General features: G+C 41.9%; 1 protein-coding gene across 3 annotated transcripts in view; it reads left to right on the top strand.

Moving 5' to 3' along the window:
* PLEKHD1 (pleckstrin homology and coiled-coil domain containing D1) overlaps window positions 1–20325 on the top strand; it is a 283969-nt gene that overhangs the window by 11467 nt on the left and 252177 nt on the right. For all 3 annotated transcript variants that reach the window (XR_014174043.1, XM_081937757.1, XM_081937756.1), the window contains exons 3-11: window positions 1982–2071; window positions 3120–3196; window positions 7745–7836; window positions 10820–10872; window positions 14392–14486; window positions 15165–15258; window positions 16758–16936; window positions 17523–17655; window positions 18625–18769. Coding sequence is in view for 2 of the 3 variants with exons in the window: in XM_081937757.1 (XP_081793883.1) it covers window positions 1982–2071; window positions 3120–3196; window positions 7745–7836; window positions 10820–10872; window positions 14392–14486; window positions 15165–15258; window positions 16758–16936; window positions 17523–17655; window positions 18625–18769 (958 nt within the window). In the remaining variant the exon portion in view is untranslated. The remainder of the gene's footprint in view (window positions 1–1981; window positions 2072–3119; window positions 3197–7744; window positions 7837–10819; window positions 10873–14391; window positions 14487–15164; window positions 15259–16757; window positions 16937–17522; window positions 17656–18624; window positions 18770–20325) is intronic.

The raw sequence follows: 20325 nt of genomic DNA, 5'->3' as shown, positions 1-20325 counted from the left end.
ACACTAATGAAACAGCATAGGAAAATAATAGAAAGTGTGGCAGGCCAAAGATCCTAAAGAGGAATATATTTGCAGGCCTGACAGTAGAACTGCTGGAATTTGCTATCATAAGTCAGTATGGTTATGTGATATCACACTTTATGACTATATCATTTAGCAACAGCATTCCAGGCCCTAATTACTGTCATTAACCAAGATTACCTGTAAATAAATATAGCTTCTCCATTCTATACTTTTATTCTTGAAATCTTACTCCTTTTCTGAATACTCTGAACATTAGGAATTTCAGAAACTGTGGGGCTATGTATTAGAGTGGAGTGGCTTAAGTCTTTTGACATTCCCTTTGTTTTTATTCAGAAATTCAGTAATAATTCATGGAGGTGATTATGCCTTTCTGCCTTTAAAAGGTGCCACTAAATATACAGTATATGCTCAGCCTGGGAACAGTATGTACAGTTCTCCAAGTGTACTTCTGTTACCCGCTCCCCAAGCTTTCTTCTATTTTCACCAGTCTCATTTAGAAAACAGGCAACATCGGTGGATTTTCTGTCTTTATGATGAATTGACAGTCAAGAGTACATTTCATCTGCACCTTGTAACTTAAGAGATCTACCAGCTGATCACAATTTGGGTCCTCATTTTACTCACCTGGGAAGGATGGAAGGGTGAATCAACCTTGAGCCTGGTGAGATTTGAACTGCCAAATTGCAGGCAGCTGGCAATCAGCCTGCAGTACTGCATTCTAACCACTGCGCCACCGCAGCTCATCCATATGATCTATCTGTTGAGTTTGGCATTAATTGAAATATTGAAGAAATCTTAAAAAATGACTCAAGAAGAAATACATTCTAATAGTATAACCTAGCGGTCACCAGTGCACAGAAAACAATGGCCAAACACTCACTATTGAAGAGTTTACAACTAGCAACAACATGTTTGAATTATTTGTACTCCTTTTCCTTTTTGGAAGAGGTTCTTATGGATCAGGGAAGCTAAGAAAACTTCCAGACAAAGCCTTTGTGTAAACATCCCTCCACACTTACAGAGGAGGAGGAGGAGGAGAATAACTTTCAGTCATTACCAGCTTATAATTTTTATCATTTCCACTTATTTTCTTTCCATAATACCAACATATAGGAACAAATGAGAAAATAAACTCACAATATTCAATATTCGGCCAGACAGAAATAGAACCGATCTGTCTGGAAACACCTTCCTTTAATAATCCTTTTTTCCCCAGCTAATTTTCTTTACAAAAAGTATCTCACATGATGTTGTAGCTGAGAGTGTGTGTTAGTATCTATGAGCTAAGTGAGCCTTGAACAACAAGTCTCAGGATTAAGAAAGAGTTCTGTTCCTCACTCAATCCTTAAGTTGAATTTGTATGCAAACTGGAACAGGTTATTTACTCAAATGTTTGTCGTACTATGTAGTCAGAAAAACACAGGCTCATGACATCACTCAACATGGACAAAAAGAGGACCGCATTCCTCTTTCTCTAACTGAGGAATTGTTGAAGCCATGCAATGCTTTCAGGAACCATTGAAAACAGGCTGCACAGTATATTAACATACATGCACTATTTTGTGACACTCATGGAGACATTATGTAGCTTCAGTGATTCATTGATGTGCAGCGGGTGGAGGATGTGTCACCTGCCTTTTCAAGTCAGATCTTGTTGTCAGCCGGCCACTCAGCCACAGCTGCTCCAAACAGTGAGACAGGAAGTATATTAAATAAGTAGGTAAAGAAACAAACAAATAAATAAATGTTGCCATTTTGAGTACTATAGCCAGCCTGTTCATAACTGTTTCTAAGCCGAGGTACTTCCTGAATATATTTCTCTGTTATCATTAGCTCTATGAGGATCAACATTCTGGATGCTCATCACTCAATGTTATCTACTGTAGTTCTAACTGCATCATGTCACTTCTCAATGGTGATTTTAACCAATTGTGTGAAATCTTTGGTGCCTCCTCAGGGTGTCATACCTCTTGGTGGATGCATCGTAGAAGCCAAAGAAGAATCCAATATGCCTTATGCAATGAAAATCTCTCATGAGGACTTCCATGTAAAGTTTCCTTTTTTTCTTCTTTCTTGTTCCATTTAATAGATTTTTAATACTACACAAGTTGCTAGTTAGAGAGTAAAGAAGTAAATTGCCCAACAGAAACATGCAGCTGAGATACCCAAGCAATAAAACAGTGCTCCATCACTAGAGGTTTTTAAGAAGAGATTGGACAGCTATTTGTCCAGAATATAGGGCTGTGATGGCAAACCTATGGCAAGCGTACCACATATGGCACTTGCAGGCAAGCCAGCCATCCCTCAGCTTAGCTCCACTGCGCATGAGCGTGCGCCTCCCACTGTCCAGCTGATTTTTAGGTCTCTGCCAGGCATGTGGGAGACATGCGTGCATACGCGGGGGAGTGGGGAGTAAGGGGGGGGCAGCGCACCCCCGCACCCTGTTTTCCGGCCCGGGAGGCTTCAGGGAGGCCTGCTAGGTCCAAAATGGGGCGAGGGGGAGGAGCACGCACATGCGCAGGGGGCATGGTATGCGCACAGGGGTGTGTGTGTTCTACGCACATTGCATTATGGGTTTGGGCGTGCATGCTGTCACACACACTTTCGGCATGCGAGGACAAAAAGGTTAGCCATCACTGATATAGGGTATCCTACTTAAGCAGTGGGCTTGTCTGGAAGACCTCCAAGGTCCCTTCCAACTCTGTTACTCTATTAACCTGATTTCCCTTTGGTAGCTTATTTGCTAACAGACTGGGTGACCTGTGATGTTTTACATGAGTGTAACTGCCAGTAAAGGGAATTGTTAGCTGTGACATTAGAAATCCCTAAGGTTTTCCATCTGTTTGAAGACCATCCCTTTCAATCGGTTAAGTTTCGCTACTTCCTTCCAGGAATCAATGCAAATTGTTTTCACAACATTTACCATTCCCAGTATTACTCTGGGAAAGTCATGCAAGTAAAACTGATGTATGTGTTTGCAAATAGCCTTCTTTTGTATCATAGTTGTTTGTTTTCCTCTTTGATCAGCTGTGTTTACATGCCAGTTTCTCTTGAAGAAAAGAGGGTTTATGATTTGGGGTTGTTGGTTTTTTTAGGGCAACATTGTACTAGCAGCAGAATCAGCTTATGAACAATCCCAGTGGTTGGAGATGCTTCAGGAGTCTGGAAAAGTGTAAGTGTGCCATGCAATCACCACATTTTGCTTTTTCTTGATTTTGAATTGCATCCAAATCACTGATACTTTTATTTTGGAGTTCTTATGGTCAATAAGCATTGCGCAGTATGGTGGCTTGGATGCTTCTTCCTTTAGCAGTTTTTCTCTTAAAAATAGCACGTGAGGATAGAGATAAGATGGGAGAATTATGAATGGAGAGTGACAACAAGAAAGATCAGTGCAAGCAGGGCCTGGAAGGGCTCTTAGGTTTTGCAAATATTTTGGTTAATACAAACAGTTCAACCCCACAAGAATTAATACCCTGGAAGAATTCACTATGGGGTACTTCCAATAAGCCCTGCTTTTGCTGACTCCATTGTTTTATCTGCATCTGAGGATACACAGGGGGTGTGGCATATTATTTATCACTGCTGTTGTTGCTGCTGTTACTATTATTAATTAAAGATATACAGCTGTCCAACTCCATTGCAATTCTGGGTGGCACATAATCACTTTTAGACATATGCTTTCTTCTCCCAATAAAATCAATCGAATGCTATTGTGTAGAAATTGCCTAGGGCTGTGGACTTGATTTTAAGAATGCGATTGGATGCCCAATTTGGTAAATGCTTACTGAATCTATAATATTCACATAGCTCTGAGTAGAAGCAATTAATAAGCAAAAAAAAACAAAACCAATATCCTTATCAAGGAGAAATCCACACCTCCACTAACACTGGCAAAGCAAACTACCGGTACTGCATATAAACTGGGAGCAAACTCCACACTCAGTAGCATTGATGGTGTTACCTAGTCAGGTAATGAAACTTCCAAACAACCAAATGCAGAAAGCATCAAGGACTCCACAATTCAACCTTGAACTGCGTATATTGTCTTCCGGAAGAATCAGATATTACTGTCGCTGTATCTGCCCTCTCTGTTAACACTTTGTTTCCCCAGTTCCTTTCAAGTTTGTTACCTCCCAAGATTTCTCTGTTTCTGGTATCAACTTCTCTTTAGGCTTCTATCGAATAGGGAGAACCAGTCTGGTCTAGCGATTAAGGCACTTAGCTAGAAAGTGGAAGTCTGTGAGTTCTAATCCCGCCTTAATCATGAAACCCATCTGGGTGACCTTGGGCCAATCATTCAAACAGGAGGAGGAAGGTGTATTAGATATGTTCCCCATCTTGAATTATTTGTAAAAACATTAAAGGCAGGATGAAATATAATAGAGGGGAGATAGCAGAACTCCACCCATTCAGCAAGGAACACAAGGTTTTGGATTTGTAGCTGTTTGTCCTTTCCTCTCTATTTGTCAATTTCAATAGTCCCCCTCTCACAAGTAAGAAAGCAAATTGTCCATGATCTAGCCAGTTTCAATTATTCTAGAGATGGTTGTACATTTATGGCAGGGATTCCCTCCTCTTTAAATTCTTTCAGCCCTTGTGTTTTCCAATAGATTTTTAAAAAAAAAATCAAATATTTTAATTTTAGGAAATGTGCAAATATAATGTAAAAAAAAAGGTCAAACAAACCAGCGAAGAGAAGTTAGGCAGAACTCTGAAGTAAAAATCTTCTGGTTTGTGATTAGTAATGTTTTCCCTTCTGGCTTCTGATATGTTGAAAACAGATGGCAAAAAGCCAAGGAGCAAGCAAATGCCATGGCCTATGAGTGGCACATGTACATATCTGAACTTGAGCAACAGTTGAGTGTTAACAATTCAGTGAAGGCAGGAGACGGATCGGTAATGAAGATCAGAGACAGCAAATGTTATGCTGGCCTTGTCTTGTCGTGACTCAGGGATGACTAAATATCATTTTAACTCAGCAGTGGGAAAAGGCTGCTAGGAAAGAAATGTCATTCTAAAGAGAAATTGTCGGATAGAGCCTGCATTAGCTTCTTTCCTTAATATATTACATCTGACACCCAGGCAACCGCATACAATGCATTTCCTAGATCCCATGGAATGCAGTGGGATTGACTTCTGGGTTAACATGTCCCAGGCTGATGGCTCATCAGTGCCTACCTGAAATGTCACCTTTGACTCAGACTTGATTAGAAACCTTTTTCACGCCTGAATCCAGCTATAACACAAGCATGCATTTGCAACCTATTTTTTCTGCCACGTCCCTATGACTTTGCCTCCGTGTGATTTCCCCAGCCCATGTGTGAGACAGGCCAAAATCATCCTCACCAGTGCCTGTATTAAAATAGAATCCCCACCTTATTTTAATACTACCCAAGAGCAGCCTCATGGTATATAAAATTAATTAGGCTTATCACTATTATTTTAGAGGGAAAATAGGTGCCTAGCACTGTGGGAATAGAAGCAAGGTAGGGATCAGCAAAGTCAATTTTGTTCTTGATTGGTTTTCTGACACTTCAAGGATGGGGTGATGATAGTCATTTCAACAGTGGGAAAAGCTCCATGTCAAATGGATAAGCATATCTGGAAGGACCTGTTCAGTTCAAGGGCTCTTGACTCCTGTCATCTATCTTTAGCTAAAAATGGAGAATGTAATTTAGAATATTGTAACCAGAATGAGTGGAATTAGTGATCCCATCAAAAAGGCAGTGCACTGTACATGGCCCCAAATAGTCAGCCAATGGAGCATTGTTCAAACCACTTTGAATTCCTTGCTGATGTAAAGCTTATGAAACAACCAAGGGTCAGGCTACAGATTCATCTAATCACATACTTCTTCCATTAAGTGTCATGTTCTTCTCACCCAAATTGTCAGCTTTGCAGGGGAAAGCAATCCAGGCTGGTGTCCTAATGTGGGAGGTTAAAGAGGGGAGCGCTCACTTTTTGTCTCTGCTGCAGTACTAGCTTTCCATTTGGGTTGCCATTCATTTTGACAGGAACTTTTAGGGTAAGCCTAATTTACATTTAGATGGACTTAAATGGAGAGTACAAGAGAGAGCAATAGATGCTGATCTCTTACTGTGGTGGAATGTAGTGCAGATTCACAGGAGGGAGGGGGTCTTTCCCAAGGAGTAGAGACTTTAGAGTGCTTTAGTCTGGCAAGATTCCTGGCTATAGGCCGGCAATAATAAATTACTCTGGAGTAATTCTTCATGTCATTAGCTATCTTCTACATGGTTTGCTCTGTCCTGCTCATCTCCTCCCACCTGTGCTTCAAGGCAAACGCAATGAGGAGCATCTTTACTGCCTGGTACAGCTTAAAATAGCTTTGAAGAATTGCTTCAACAGCCATGCAATTGTTTAGTTAAGGAGGGTAGCTTGACTGTGAAGGTCAAGAACATTCTGAAAAATGTGGCTTCGGTCGGATTTCGAGAGCCAACTAGCCATCTGTGACAGAGTTGTGCAGCAAGATCGATCTCCTTTTTATTGTACTCTCAACTTGGGGAGAGAATAGAATAGGAGTTAATGTAATATCTCTCACCTGATTACTCAACTGAGTAAATCTATGTCAGCCAACTATATCCCAATGCAGCAGTCATTTGGGAATTCTTCCAACATTCAGTATAAGGGGGAAAAAATCCATCTTGAGCTTCCATATCTGCCTGAAACATAGATCTGGGTGCCATAGTCATTTAAGGTGGAGCCTGCTCCAAATCTTAGTCTCCTGATCCATGTGTACTTTAGGATTCTCAAATTCCATTTTGTAGACTCACAAGAAATGGAAGCAGTTTGCACACAATGTTGAACAAGTTTATATTGTATATTGTTAAGTATTTTAACCAGTACCAAATCATAGAGTGCCAGTGAAACATGAGAATTGTGGTTTGTGACTTGCAGTGAGGGTTTGGAGCTCCAGGTAGCAAGAGGCAAACATACCAATATATTGAAAGAGAAAAGTAAAGTAAAGTAATGAATTATGCAGGCATCCTGTTGTTATAGCCCTTTTATTCTTGGAAGGGAAATGAGTTCCATGTTCCTTCATAGCAGTGGTGGGTTTCAAATGCTTTTAGAACCTATTCTGTGAGTGTGGCGTGTTTTGTGGGAGTGGCTTGGCGGTCATGTGACTGGGTGGGAGTGGCTCAGTGATCATGTGACCAGGTGGGAGTGGCTCAGTGATCATGTGACCAGGTGGGAGTGGGTTGGCAGTCATGTGACTGGGTTGGAGTGGCTTGCCAGTCATGTGACCGGGTGGGAGTGGCCAACTTGATGTCACTCACCAGGAGATGTCATGGATTGGGTAAAATGTGGTGAAGCTCACTTAACAACGCTCTTGCTTAGCAACCAAAATTTTGGGCTCAATTGTAGTCATAAGTCAAGGACTATCTCTGCCTTCCTTTGCATGGCAGCCTTGTCCTAGTAAACTCCTTTTCCTTTCTGGCAATTTTCCTCTCTGTTGGTTATTTTCATCTTCTCCCACTTTATCTGTTCAACTGAATAGCACAGAAGGAAGGCAAGACTACCAGCAGTTTCCAAAGTTATTTTCTTTTGTCCTGGGGGAGAACATGAAAGAAGGAACCTACCTCCCTTTGTCTGACACCTAGGAAAGGAGGAAAGGGAAAAGGAGGAAAGGGGAAAGGAGGAAAGGGGAAAGGAGGCTGTGTTCATTCTTTGATTTCTTTTTCTGTTCCCTTTTTTGAAGGACCTGGAGAAATGCTCAGCTGGGTGAAGCGATGATTGAGAGCCTTGAAGCTCAGGGACTACAACTGGCCAAAGAGAAACAAGACTATTTAGGTTGGAACTAATAGCAGCATATATTTAAAAATTATTATCATTTGTACATGGATCTATTAAATAAGGCAGTGCAGCGCTTCAGGTGCAAAGGCTTTAAAAGGTAGTTCATGATATCCAGAGAGTTCCTCACAGACTCCTCTCTGGAATTGCTCTGTGATTACCGAGGATAATCAGGAGAGGATGTCAGAGAGCTGCAAAGAGGATCCATGTAAGCATCCCTTCAAAACCTAAGCACCTTTTCTCTTTGAATCCAAAGTGCTTCTGACGCTACTCAGTTCACATTCACTGTCTCCCATTGTGCGGCCTATTTTTGTTATGTAAGCCTCTATCCAGTTGGGAAGATGATAGAACAGGAACATGCCAGAGTCTTAAGAACTGCTTTGGAAGTTCCCCATATGTTTAGGAAGTGGTCTTGACAGACAAGGCTTCCTCAAAGGTGCCTGCCCTCCCTGTCTCATATCATCATTTCTTCAGTACCTGACAAAGGTTTCTCAGTACAGGTAGTCCCCGACTTACAACCATTCATTTAGTGACATTTGAAGTTACAATGGCACTGGAAAAAAGTGGGTTATGACTATTTTTCACACTTACAACTGGCATTCGTCAGTGATTAAAAACTGGGTGCATAGCAATTGGCATACATTTGTGATGGTTGCTCTGTCTGAGGTCATGTGATCACCTTTTGTGACCTTCTGACCAGAAAAGTCCTTGGGGAAGCCAGATTGACTTAACAACCGTGTTAGTAACTTAACAACTGAGGTGATTCGCTGAGCAACTGCAGCAAGAAATGGAGCAAAACTCAGTTAACTTGTTTAACAACAGAAACGTTGGGATCAATTGTGGTCATAAGTCGAGAACTATCAGTACTTCCAAGCTTTTTCACATAAACAACATATAATTCCTATGGTTTTATGCCCAACTTTGGCCATGTTAAAGGTTTAATTTGATGGTTTGATTAATTCTTGTTCTTGTCAACCATTTTAAACCTTTGCTGGTACATGCTGGTACAACCCTGTTAAACTTGTTGTCTCTGCTGAATTTTCATTGTGTTTTTTATGCCAAGTGGGCAGTCATGTGCATCTGAAGACTCTTAGCCTCTTCCCCATGTGAATTAAGATCTGTCACGAGAGATAACTACATTAGGCTGAGTTCCCCATAGAATGATTATGCCTCTCCCCTGTGCAATCAGGGTTCCAGATCTTGGTCAAGTTTTGTAACTTTGTTCCAGTTGTTGCTTTTCACTATAGAGCAGCCTTCCTTAACCTGGATTTATATGCTGGCTCTGAATTCTGGGAGCTGTTATTTAATAATGGAGAATTGGAAGACTGGTGTAGGCCTCCCTGTCAATTCAGAGGGCCTGGAAATGAAAGGGAGAGAATTACATTTCTGAAGAAAACTTCAGTATACACTCTATCACCAAAAGTATTCGCTCACCTGCCTTTACTCGCATATGAACTTACTGTAAGTGACATCCCATTCCTAATCCATAGGGTTCAATATGATGTTGGCCCACCCTTTGTAGCTATAACAGCTTCAACTCTTCTGGGAAGGCTGTCCACAAGGTTTAGGAGTGTGTTTATGGGAATTTTTGACCATTCTTCCAGAAGCACATTTGTGAGGTCACACACTGATGTTGGACGAGTTTACGTGGCCTGCCACTTCATGGCTGAGTTGCTGTCGTTCCCAAACACTTCCACGTTCTTATAATACAGCTGACAGTTGACTGTGGAATATTTAGGAGGGAGGAAATTTCACAACTGGATTTGTTGCACAGGTGGCATCCTATCACAGTTCCACGCTGGAATTCACTGAGCTCCTGAGAGTGACCTATTCTTTCACAAATGTTTGTAAAAACATCCTGCATGCCTAGGTACTTGATTTTATACCCCTGTGGCCATGGAAGTGATTGGAACACCTGATTCTGGTTATTTGGATGGGTGAGCGAATACTTTTGGCAATATAGTGTATGAGACATGTACCACTTTAGAGAGTAAGGTCTGCTCCAAGCATAGGCAGCCTGGTGCCCGCTAGAGGTTTTATACTAAAATGCCCAACAGCTCCAGACAACGTGGATAGTCATAAGGATGATAGGAATTGTAGTTAAAAATCTCTGAAGGAAAATCAGATTGCGACATTCTGGTGAGTCCCATAGAGCAATCTTTTATAGTTGTTTAGAGAAGTTGGCTCTTTTGTATCTTTAAGCTGGTATAACTAATAACCTTAATCAAGCAGCATGAGCTAATGAGGCCAAACAAAAGGAGGACAAAGTTAATGAGAATTTCAGGAATGCAGATGGTTTCCATAATCTAAGTCTCCTATTTCCAACTAAAGTCTTCATGTGACAGGAAAACAAAACGTGTGTAGGGGGAAAAACCCAATTAGAAGGTTATACAATCAATACTCCCCCATATGTAGCTCTTCTCTTGCTTCATATGTTCTCTTGTATTTTAACTCGAAACAGAGTGACATTATTCGTAGATAGTTTATAGAAAACAATCTGGTGGGTAGCCAAATATTTCATCATATTTGTTTTGTAGGCAACATCCACATTATTGCTAGGAATACTATTATTTTAATGCCCATTTCCCTCTCATAACCTCTTAATAAATCAAAGCCTTCTCCGCTACTTTACTGTTGGCCTAATTTAGCACATATCCTGTGATTTTACTCTCATCTGTTAAGTAAAGGTGATGAAGCTGGTGAGAGAATTGCAAATTATAGCATATTGGTTTTAGCTAAAACTCTGCAGGGAAAACCGCTAGTAGCAGGGCAAGCTATTCTTTGCTGTCGTTTTTTTTATGGATGCAACAAACAAAAAAAAAAAAAACAAGTTTACTGAAGCTATTTCATAAAGTTCAAACCAGAACATTAAGCTGTACAAGAACCAAAGCTGCATTTTTCAAGATCCATGTAATCTGTGTCTGATAATTTTCAATTATCCCTTCCATGGTGATTGCTTTCATTGATCATTATCTATTTGCAGATAAACTGATGGAAGAAACAGAGGAGCTATGCCTACAGAGGGAACAGAGAGAGGTTTTATTTCCTCATTTTAATTGCTTAACTTACATACATGAAATCTCTACCATCTATCTCAATAGTCCCACTGAATTGCAGTGTAGCTGGTCTCTGCTTGCTTTTTCACCTTTTAAAGTTTACTGCAGACTTTAGATACCCTTCTCCCAACCTATTGTGCCCCAAATTTGTTGGACCACAATTCCCATTAACCTGGCTGGGCATCATGGGCTTTTCATTAGACTATTTGCCAATCATAGTATTTGCCAGTCGACTTGAAATAACACGATGTCCCCTATTTGTAAGACTAGGGGTTCTTTCTCATGTCGAACAAATTGGAGTAGCATTGTAATTGTAATTGTTGCCTTTGTTTCACCCAGGGATATTGCCTGCCTGTCTTGGTCTGGTTTCTGCAGACAGGTTACTATTGAAAATGTATGAGCCTGATAATGCTTAACAGTCAGAATGGAGGGAGGGAATTGGAAAAGAGTGTCCCAATTCTATGAAGAGCAACATTTCTAGTTCTTAATAAATGCGACACCTTGGTGAACATTGAGGTTGAGACCTTGTGATAAAACAAGGGAATGATTCCTTTCCAACTCTGGCATATCATTTCAGCTCACATTCAAAAGAGAATTGGAAACGTAGCTTTCTATTGCTCCATTGCCCTCCTCCTACGTTTCACATGTGGGGAGGGAGAAGGGGCAATTCAAGCCTGCAGTATAGAAAATAAGGAAAGTGAGGGAGATATGTGGGAGAACTCATATTGCCTAAGCAAAAAAGTGTTGGGTTTTTTTTTAAGTTCAAAGAAACGAAACAACATTTGGAAGTGGTTCAGGCAGATGTCATCCTGATTCACTGGAGTGTAAGAAGGGGGAGGAGATACTGTACAACACAATCCAACTTGCAAGATTCTGCCTGTATTATATCATAGACAATCTCAGTAAAAGTAGTTTCGGCCTTCCCGTGGAGCTGATTTCCTGGTTTGGGGCCAACATGCAGAAAAGTTGAGTGAGGAAGTCTGAGTGCTGAGACATCTGGTGGGGGAGGATGTGGACATTCACAATCCTTGAGCATCCTGCCATTCTACCCATGCTTTCCTGGAAGTAAATCCTATAATACAGGGGTGTCCAAACTTGGGAACTTTAAGACATGCTGGCTGGGGAATTCTGGGAGTTGAAGTCCACAAGTCTTAAAGTTCCCAAGTTTGGACACCCCTGCTATAATATCTCATAGACCCATTTTGCTGAGGAGAGTTAAATGCATTGGAATTCTTATTGGAACCAATGGTTGCCTAATTTAGATAATAACCCAATTTTTATTTACAGATCATAGCTGAGGCAGCTAAAATTGTCTTTTGCTGCTCCAGTTTTAAAAAGAAGTATTTTCCCAATTCTCTTGATACAGTTTGCCCAGAACACAATTTTTTATTTTATTTTTAAACCTGAATTTAAAAAAATAAACTCTCCTGTGAAATAATACTAGTCACATACTGCATAGACATTCAATTTGAGGGGGGGGGAGCCACCAGGTTCTGTCAGTTGCTAGTTCTGTCACTATTTACAGTAAGTATTATCTAGTTCTATGCTATTTGTGCAACTCTCTAGCTAAGATGGATCACACCACTAGCCTTTGGTCAGACAGGTATTTCTGGATGGTTAGTCATCAACAGTTTGGGGTGTCAGTCTAGCCCAGGGGTGTCCAAACTTGAGAACTTTAAGACTTGTGGACTTCAATTCCCAGAATTCCCCAGCCAGCATGGCTGGCTGGGGAATTCTGGGAGTTGAAGTCCACAAGTCTTAAAGTTCCCAAGTTTGGACACCCCTGGTCTAGCCCCTGTTGCAATTATGGCAGCAGCTCTGATGCCCACTATCTTTTTCCTGCCTCCTCCATTTTCTTCTCCTATGGGTTTTCTTCAATAGCCCAACCATCTAACCAGGTTGCTGTTTAATTCAAATAGTGGGTACCATTGGGTATATTACAATGTTTTTGCTGCTTATGCAGACAAGGAATTTCATGTGCCTGTACTTTCGACTGCTTTTATTAGTCGGGAGAACACCATCCATGAGATCAGAACTGTGCTTCTTGGTCTTTCCCTGCCATCACTGTCATTGTCTTGTATACTATTCAAGGAGGACAGAATTTCCTTGCAATTGCTGGCTACTTCATCCCATGCTCTCCTCCATCCCTGTGTCCAGTCAGCAGCCTAGCTTTGAGCATGACATCTGTTACATATGTTAATAGAGAGTGAAGCCTGGGACGTAGGCTTCACTCAGGTCCGCTTTCCAAGCGGGAAAGCGGGAAGGTTTACATTCATTGGCTGACACCACAGGCGGGAAAATAGAGCAACCTGAATGGTTGAGCTGCCTGACAGCTCCCTTTAAGAGAGGGAGCTGTCTGACAGCCTGCAACAAAATGTACCAAGCCTGCAATAAAGAGTTGTTTACTCACTATTCTGAGTCCTGCCTCTTCATTTGACCCCCACTTCCAACGCCTTCAGTATTTGTTTGGAGCAACTAGGCCATGTTCAGAGATAGCCCAGATCACAAATGTGGAGATCTTGCATTGGGCAGGAGCAGTGGTAGCAGTGGTGGTTGCTGCAGGTACGGCCCGGTGCAGCCATACCGGTAGTGGCCTGGAGTAACTGAGAGCGTACCAATATGGTGGCTCGTTTGGCCACCCGCCTGCCCACGCTCCACAGATGTATTTATGCCAAAAGGCACACTGCGCACATGCGCACAGCATGTGGTGCCTGCGTGAGCCCCAACCAGCAGCTGATTGTTGCAGGGGCAGTGGATTGTGCATGCATGCGCAGTGCACATCAGGCGCATGCACAAACAGCGTACCGGTAGTGACAGTAAGAGCAACCACTGATTGGTAGTGCTCCCTCATGCTTTACTCCATGTACCTTGCAATGCCCACTACTTGTGAGTTAGTTAGGCATCCTGAAACACAGGAAATCCCACCAGGTTGTTAATAATGGAACCTAGGAAGTATTGGGTAGGTGAAGGCAATCCTGGAATGGGAAGACAGCCTGCTCATTGAAGCCCAAGGCAGCCACTGTTTTGAAACAGCAATTTCCTCATTGAGGATCAAAGAGCTACAACGTAAGGTTGAACACAGACTAAAGCTCCTAGTGATTATGATGTGTGATAGGGAGTTATGTCATCCCATTACTGAGAGTGTGCTATTACTTGTCTACTTTCTTAGCATACTTTCCCTCTTAAGACTGAAAAATGTCAGTTGTGGCTGCACAACTTTAAAACAGACATTGTCTTTCCTTCCCCATCATTTAAAAAAAATGCTTTTCAAAACACTCTGTTTTAGAAAAGTTCCCAATGTTTATTCAGAAAGCAACCTGTGAGGGGGGGGGGGAAGTACATATGCAGCAGACTCACAAATCGTAGTTTGTGTTGATCCACTAGTGTCAACATTTACTGTAAGTTGTACTTGCTACATAGCTGTGTAAATGTTCAAACTTTAACTAGAAAGCAAACTCTGCAGTCGTTGGAATTCTGCATTTATTGTCTTTTTCTTAAGGCCTTGGAGCATCTCAATCAAGTACTAGAGGCAGAAAAGCAGCAGTTTGAAGAAGTAGTACAAGATCTTCGAGGGGAACAGGAGCAGATTAAACGGTAATGCCCCTCAGCTGTTAAGAGAACCAAATAATAGCTGGCATTCAGGGACGTGCGGTCAGGGGAGGCAGGGGAGGCAGAGCCTCACCGCTCACATCATGAAAAGAAAAAAAAAAGGGAAAAGGGAAAAGGCACACGTGGTCCCATTCCCCGCCTTCCTGAGTCAACATGAAGGGGACTGCGGGCTAAAAATTTTCTTATGTTATGTATTATCTATTATATTGCATATTAAACATCATGTTGGCAATGTAGCTATATGACCTGACCCATGTCAGAAAAAAAAGATACACAACTTGCAATTCTAGGATTGAATGTACCTGGTCGATTTCTTCTTTTTTTTCACCATCTGGACTTCTCTAAAATTGTGATGCCAACATTTGGGGATGTGATTTCCTGCCATTTTTGACGTATTAGGAAATACGTTAAAACTGTAGCATAGGCTTTAAAATAGATTGGAGTCCATTTAAAAAAAATAAAGCACTCAAGTATACCCTCAATATTCTAAAAATAAAACTAAAATAAAATGTCCTTCAGTTCTATCTCCACCATGGCTATTGTGATCTTGAATGTCTCCTCTCTGAAAATTTACATGATTAAAAGGATGCACATCCTCAGTCTTGTATTACAACACAGAGTTGAATAATATGCTTCAAAGGCCTTTGCGTGGTTATTTAACAGAGAGCTGGAAATGACTGCCCAGTCCCTCAAAGGAGTAGAAGAAGAAAAGAAAGGACTACAAACTCTGACAGAAGCATTACAGAAGACATTGGAAGTAGGTGCTTGATTTTTCTCCTGATGGCAGCCTCCAATGATTAGTAAAGTACTCCTTCGAAATAACTAAATAATTGAGATTACAAATAAAAGCTGCAAAGAAATGTTGAGGTTCAAAACCCAGCTTGTTAATGATTCCAGTCAACCATGCCTCTTTCATTCCATCTCTCCATCCCAAATGAAAGTGCAATATTCTGGATCCACTGAGCATCCTTGTTAGGTGCTCCATTTAGGGATCCACTTAGCAGCTTTGTCAGTCTTAGGTGATCTCACCCTTTCAGGAAGAAGTCTTTTTAAGGCTTCTTTCTTTTTCTTTCTTTCTTTCTTTCTTTCTTTCTTTCTTTCTTTCTTTCTTTCTTTCTTTCTTTCTTTCTTTCTTCCTTCCTTCCTTCCTTCCTCCTTCCTTCCTTCCTTCCCTCCCTCCCTTCCCACCCACCCACCCACCCACCCACCCATCTTGTCACACTTCTGTACTCTTATGCTTTTCACCAGCCTACTCCTTTCCATGAATGGTGCCCATTGGACTACATAGTCAATAGCACGTAAAGAAGTAGTTTATACAGTAGGAGTTCCTACCTGCCAGAAAGATTGGGCTTATTCAGTGAAATAGGCATCTTGAGATTTGGTCTCACGTTTGCTTTTTATATGTTCAATGGTTTCAATGGTTTCTAAGCTAAAGAAAAAGGTAACAAAAGGGTGCAGCTCATTAATACAGAATCTCCATTCCTCTTCTTAATGGCAAATGAACCATCTCAAAGCTAAGCTGATGTTTCGTTAAATGAGGAAGTTGCCTGCAGTTGCTGTTTGGGGATGTTCTGTTGATGGTGGCTAGAGATTTCACCGTCATTGTTGTTTTACTATCAGGGATATAGATCTTTGGAGATATTTTTGCCTGAGGTATGAAGATCATTTGGCTTAGTTTAGCAGCTGAGCTGCCCCTAGCTATTCTCTTTAGGTTATCACATATATTAAGCCAAGCCTGCCAATTCTCTTTTCTCTGTTCCTTTATGTGTGCCTGAAGGAATGTAAGATGTCACCTTTATTTTTGTTATGTCTGGTACTCTATGTGAAATGATCCTTTGAAGAGTTCTCTTGGGAGTGGGAACACCGGCTTTCTACTCTTTTGCAAATTTTCTCAGAAATGTATCGCTTTTTTCTGTATTCATGAATGTGATAAGAGTTCATTCTAATCTCACAATTGGCATCTGTTGTTGGTGTAGCATCTGTGCGTTTAATTTTGCATGACCGGTAGAAAAGTCCCTATTTGATACCAATATGAATGTATTATTTGAATAAAAAATTAATCTGCTAGGTTTCTCTTTGATAAATTTTGTATTAAAGCCTAGAGACCTTGCTAGCTTTGCAACGACAGCCATCCTTTTGATCCTACAACTCTAATGTTGTGGAAGTTGCCTTTTTCAAGTGTAGCCCATCAAAAAGTCAGTCATGGGAAAGGAAGAAGCCCTGATCACTGCTTAACCTTTCTGTATTGGCTATCAGGAACTTTCTCTGGAAAAACAAAGCATGCTGGAGAGGCTGGAAGAAGATGGAAGTCATTTGCAGCCCCAGGAGGACCCTTCGGGGCAAACTAGTGCCGCTGGGGACCTGAAGAATAGCCTCCATCAGATTGAGGAGAAAATGCACCAGCTGGTGAAGGAGAAACTCTTTGCAGAGAAAAGGTATGGGGTAGGGGGGAGACTTCCAAACTAAAAATATTACAACTTGGGTAGCTAACTTTTCGCATTTAAGGAGACAGTAGAGTTGATAGCCCTGGCTCATTTCTTCCTCTGGCCCATAGGCTGTTCTTATGGTTGTTTTTATGTCACTATTCTTTTTAGTTTTTACAAAAAGTAGGTAACAGCAAGTGAAATTTGCAAGAGGAATCTATTGTTCCCCATTGGAGTAGAAAGTCAACCTGCAGGCTGGCACTCCCACAAATTAAAGACAGGAAGGGGAGAAATGAGATGAGAGCATCATGGAATCAGTGGTGGGTTCCTATCGGTTCGGCCGAACCGGTAATGGTTTGGCCACCAGGGTTGCTGGAACTGGCAGTGACTGAGGCCTGCCATGCCCCAGAACCGGTTCTCTGGGCAGTGCCATAAGTGCCACCATCTTGTTTTTTGCTTCTGTGCATGCGCAGAACAATTTTTATTGCACTGTGCATGCACACATCAAGCGTGCACGCAGCACGCCCATGAGAGAACCTGCAGTAGTGCCTGCCGGAACCCACCCCTGAACTGAAAGTTTTTTTCCTCTGCTTCATAGAATGAAGGAGAATGAAGAACGCTCCCGAGCTCTGGAAGAAGAGAGGGAGTTCTATTCCTCCCAGTCACAGGCCCTACAGAATTCCCTATCTGAGCTGACTGCCGAGAAGCAGAAGACAGAGAGAGACCTCAAGGTATGGTAGTACAGTTTCTATTATGGTAGAGGTGGTTCTTAGGCCTAAACTTGGCCCTGCTTCCCTTTTCAGTTTCCAGAACTCCTTATGGCTTCATTAATGAATTTCAGTCTCCTGTCATGTAATGTCTACATGAAACAGACTTAAGGGAGATGAACAGTGACTCCACGCTACCTTTAGGCACATATTTTTGGTTAAAAAAAAGGGAAAGACCCTGAATTTGTCCACATGAAAGACTTATTAGTTCATCCTTTCATTAAACTCTATCTCACCAAAACAATTTTTGGTTTGTCCTTCTAGACAACGGGTGTCAAACTCAAGGCTCACAGGCTGGATATGGCGTGTGGGATGCTACCCTGGAAATAGTGAAGGACCAGCCCATGGTGCCTTTGCTAGTGAAAACGGAGCTTGTGAGGGCTGTGTGCGGGCCTCACAGGCTCCATTTTTTTTCCTGGCAGAAGGCTGCAGGAGCCATCGCAGCCAAAAACGGAGCTCATGAGGACCACGTGCAGCTCTATTTTCACTGGCAAAGTGCCAGCAAAACAAACTATTAGCAAAAGTGGCATTTGATCACACGAGTAACGTTGAGCTGGCCATGCCCACTCTGGCCACACCTACCCCAACCCACCCCCCATCCCAAGGTCAAACACAACCCTGAGGCAGCCCTCAATGAAATCTAGTTTAACACCCCCGCTCTAGACAAAAAAAAAAAGGAAAGATGACCCAATCTGTGTTATAGAGTCAGCCAACAATCTCACTTGCCCTTCTTCTACTGCTGAATGACACAAAATAAAATAACATCAAGAGAAGGGAACTGGAGCTACCCCCAAGCAGCGTACCAATTGTTTAAAATACACACACACACACACACACACACACACACACACACTTCTTGCTTCTGTTTGCAATTTGCTGTTGCATTTCTTTTCTGGGTTTTTTTGGGGATCGCCTCCTTTCCTCCTGGCTCAGGCAGAAGTAAAGGTGCGTATGGACCTGGAGAAACGCTTGCAGGAGGCTGAAGAGGCCCTGCAGAGCCTTGAACAAGGCTTAAACTGCAAGCATCGCAACAAAGAGAAGGAGGAAAAAATGAAAGCTGACGTCAGCAACCTGAAAAGTAAGTGGACCTTCCCCATGGCTGCTAAGTAGCTTCTACCATAAAACTACCACTTCAAAAGAAGTATCACCTTGCAGGTGCCTCCAGCTGGAAGCATTAGCCAGTGAATCCTTGCATAATCGTGAGTTGTGAATCTGCTAAACAGTCCTCAGGAGTGTTGCAGTAGCACTTTTGGCACTCTAAAAATCTAAGCTAACCAAGTCTAGGAAGGAAAAAAATCATCATGGGTGAACTTCCTGAAGGAAGGTCAAATTTTAAAAAGCATGAAATGTATCCTTGTATTTCATCTCCCTGCTTTTTTTAAATGCAACCTCAGCAGGTGACAGCTGGGTTGAGAAGCTAAGCAAACAGTACTTAAATCAGAGACCACAAGGGAATCCCACAGCTATGGACTAGACCAGTGATTCTCAATCTCAGCAGCTTTAAGAGGTGTGGATTTCATCTTCCAGAATCCTTTCCCTGAGCATGTTGGCTGAAGAATTCTGTGAGCTGAATTCCATATACACTACATTGCCAAAAGCATTCGCTCGCCCATCCAAATAACCAGAATCAGGTGTTCCAATCACTTCCATGGCCACAGGTGTATAAAATCAAGTACCTAGGCATGCAGGCTGTTTTTACAAACGTTTGTGAAAGAATGGGTCGCTCTCAGGAGCTCAGTGAATTCCAGCGTGGAACTGTGATAGGATGCCACCTGTGCAACAAATCCAGTTGTGAAATTTCCTCCCTCCTAAATATTCCACAGTCAACTGTCAGCTGTATTATAAGAACGTGGAAGTGTTTGGGAACGACAGCAACTCAGCCACGAAGTGGTAGGCCACGTAAACTCGTCCAACATCAGTGTGTGACCTCACAAATGCGCTTCTGGAAGAATGGTCAAAAATTCCCCTAAACACACTCCTAAACCTTGTGGACAGCCTTCCCAGAAGAGTTTAAACTGTTATAGCTGCAAAGGGTGGACCGACGTCATATTGAACCCTATGGATTAGGAATGGGATGTCACTTACAGTAAGTTCATATGCGAGTAAAGGCAGGTGAGCAAATACTTTTGGCAATATAGTGTATGTTAAAAGTTTCTGAGGTTTAGAAACACTAAACCAGTGGTTCTCAAAGTGGGACCCAGGCCCCATAGGGGGGCAATTTGAACCTTGTTTAAACCAAGTTAATTTTAGGCTTCCTCCACATGAGTAGAGTTCACTTTTTGAGTAAAGTAAGAATTATATGTCGGGGGGGGGGAGATTTTAGAGATGCTTAGTTGGGGCATGGACAAAAAAAGGTTGGGAACCACTGCACTAGACTAAACCATACTTAATTCCACAAGAAAACATTGCTCCTAAGGAAACTATATAAAGGTGTCCATAATTTTGCCAGCAGTGAAATCGAAGGAGGACTTTATATTTTGAAAAATCAAGCAGAAGCTGCTGACCACATTGGCTAATGTGTGCAATTAGAATTGAAGCGGGCAGGAATGGAAAATCCAACCTTTTATTGGAGCCAAGATATAAAGCCACAGCCAATATACCATGTTTGATTTGCCCCCAAGAGTCATTTTTACT

The sequence above is a fragment of the Natrix helvetica genome (assembly GCF_964273705.1).
Source record: "Natrix helvetica genome assembly, chromosome: 1".
In the NCBI taxonomy this organism is placed as follows: domain Eukaryota; kingdom Metazoa; phylum Chordata; class Lepidosauria; order Squamata; family Natricidae; genus Natrix; species Natrix helvetica.
The sequence above is the reverse complement of the archived record's forward strand: the minus strand, read 5'-3'. Positions and strand labels throughout refer to the sequence as shown.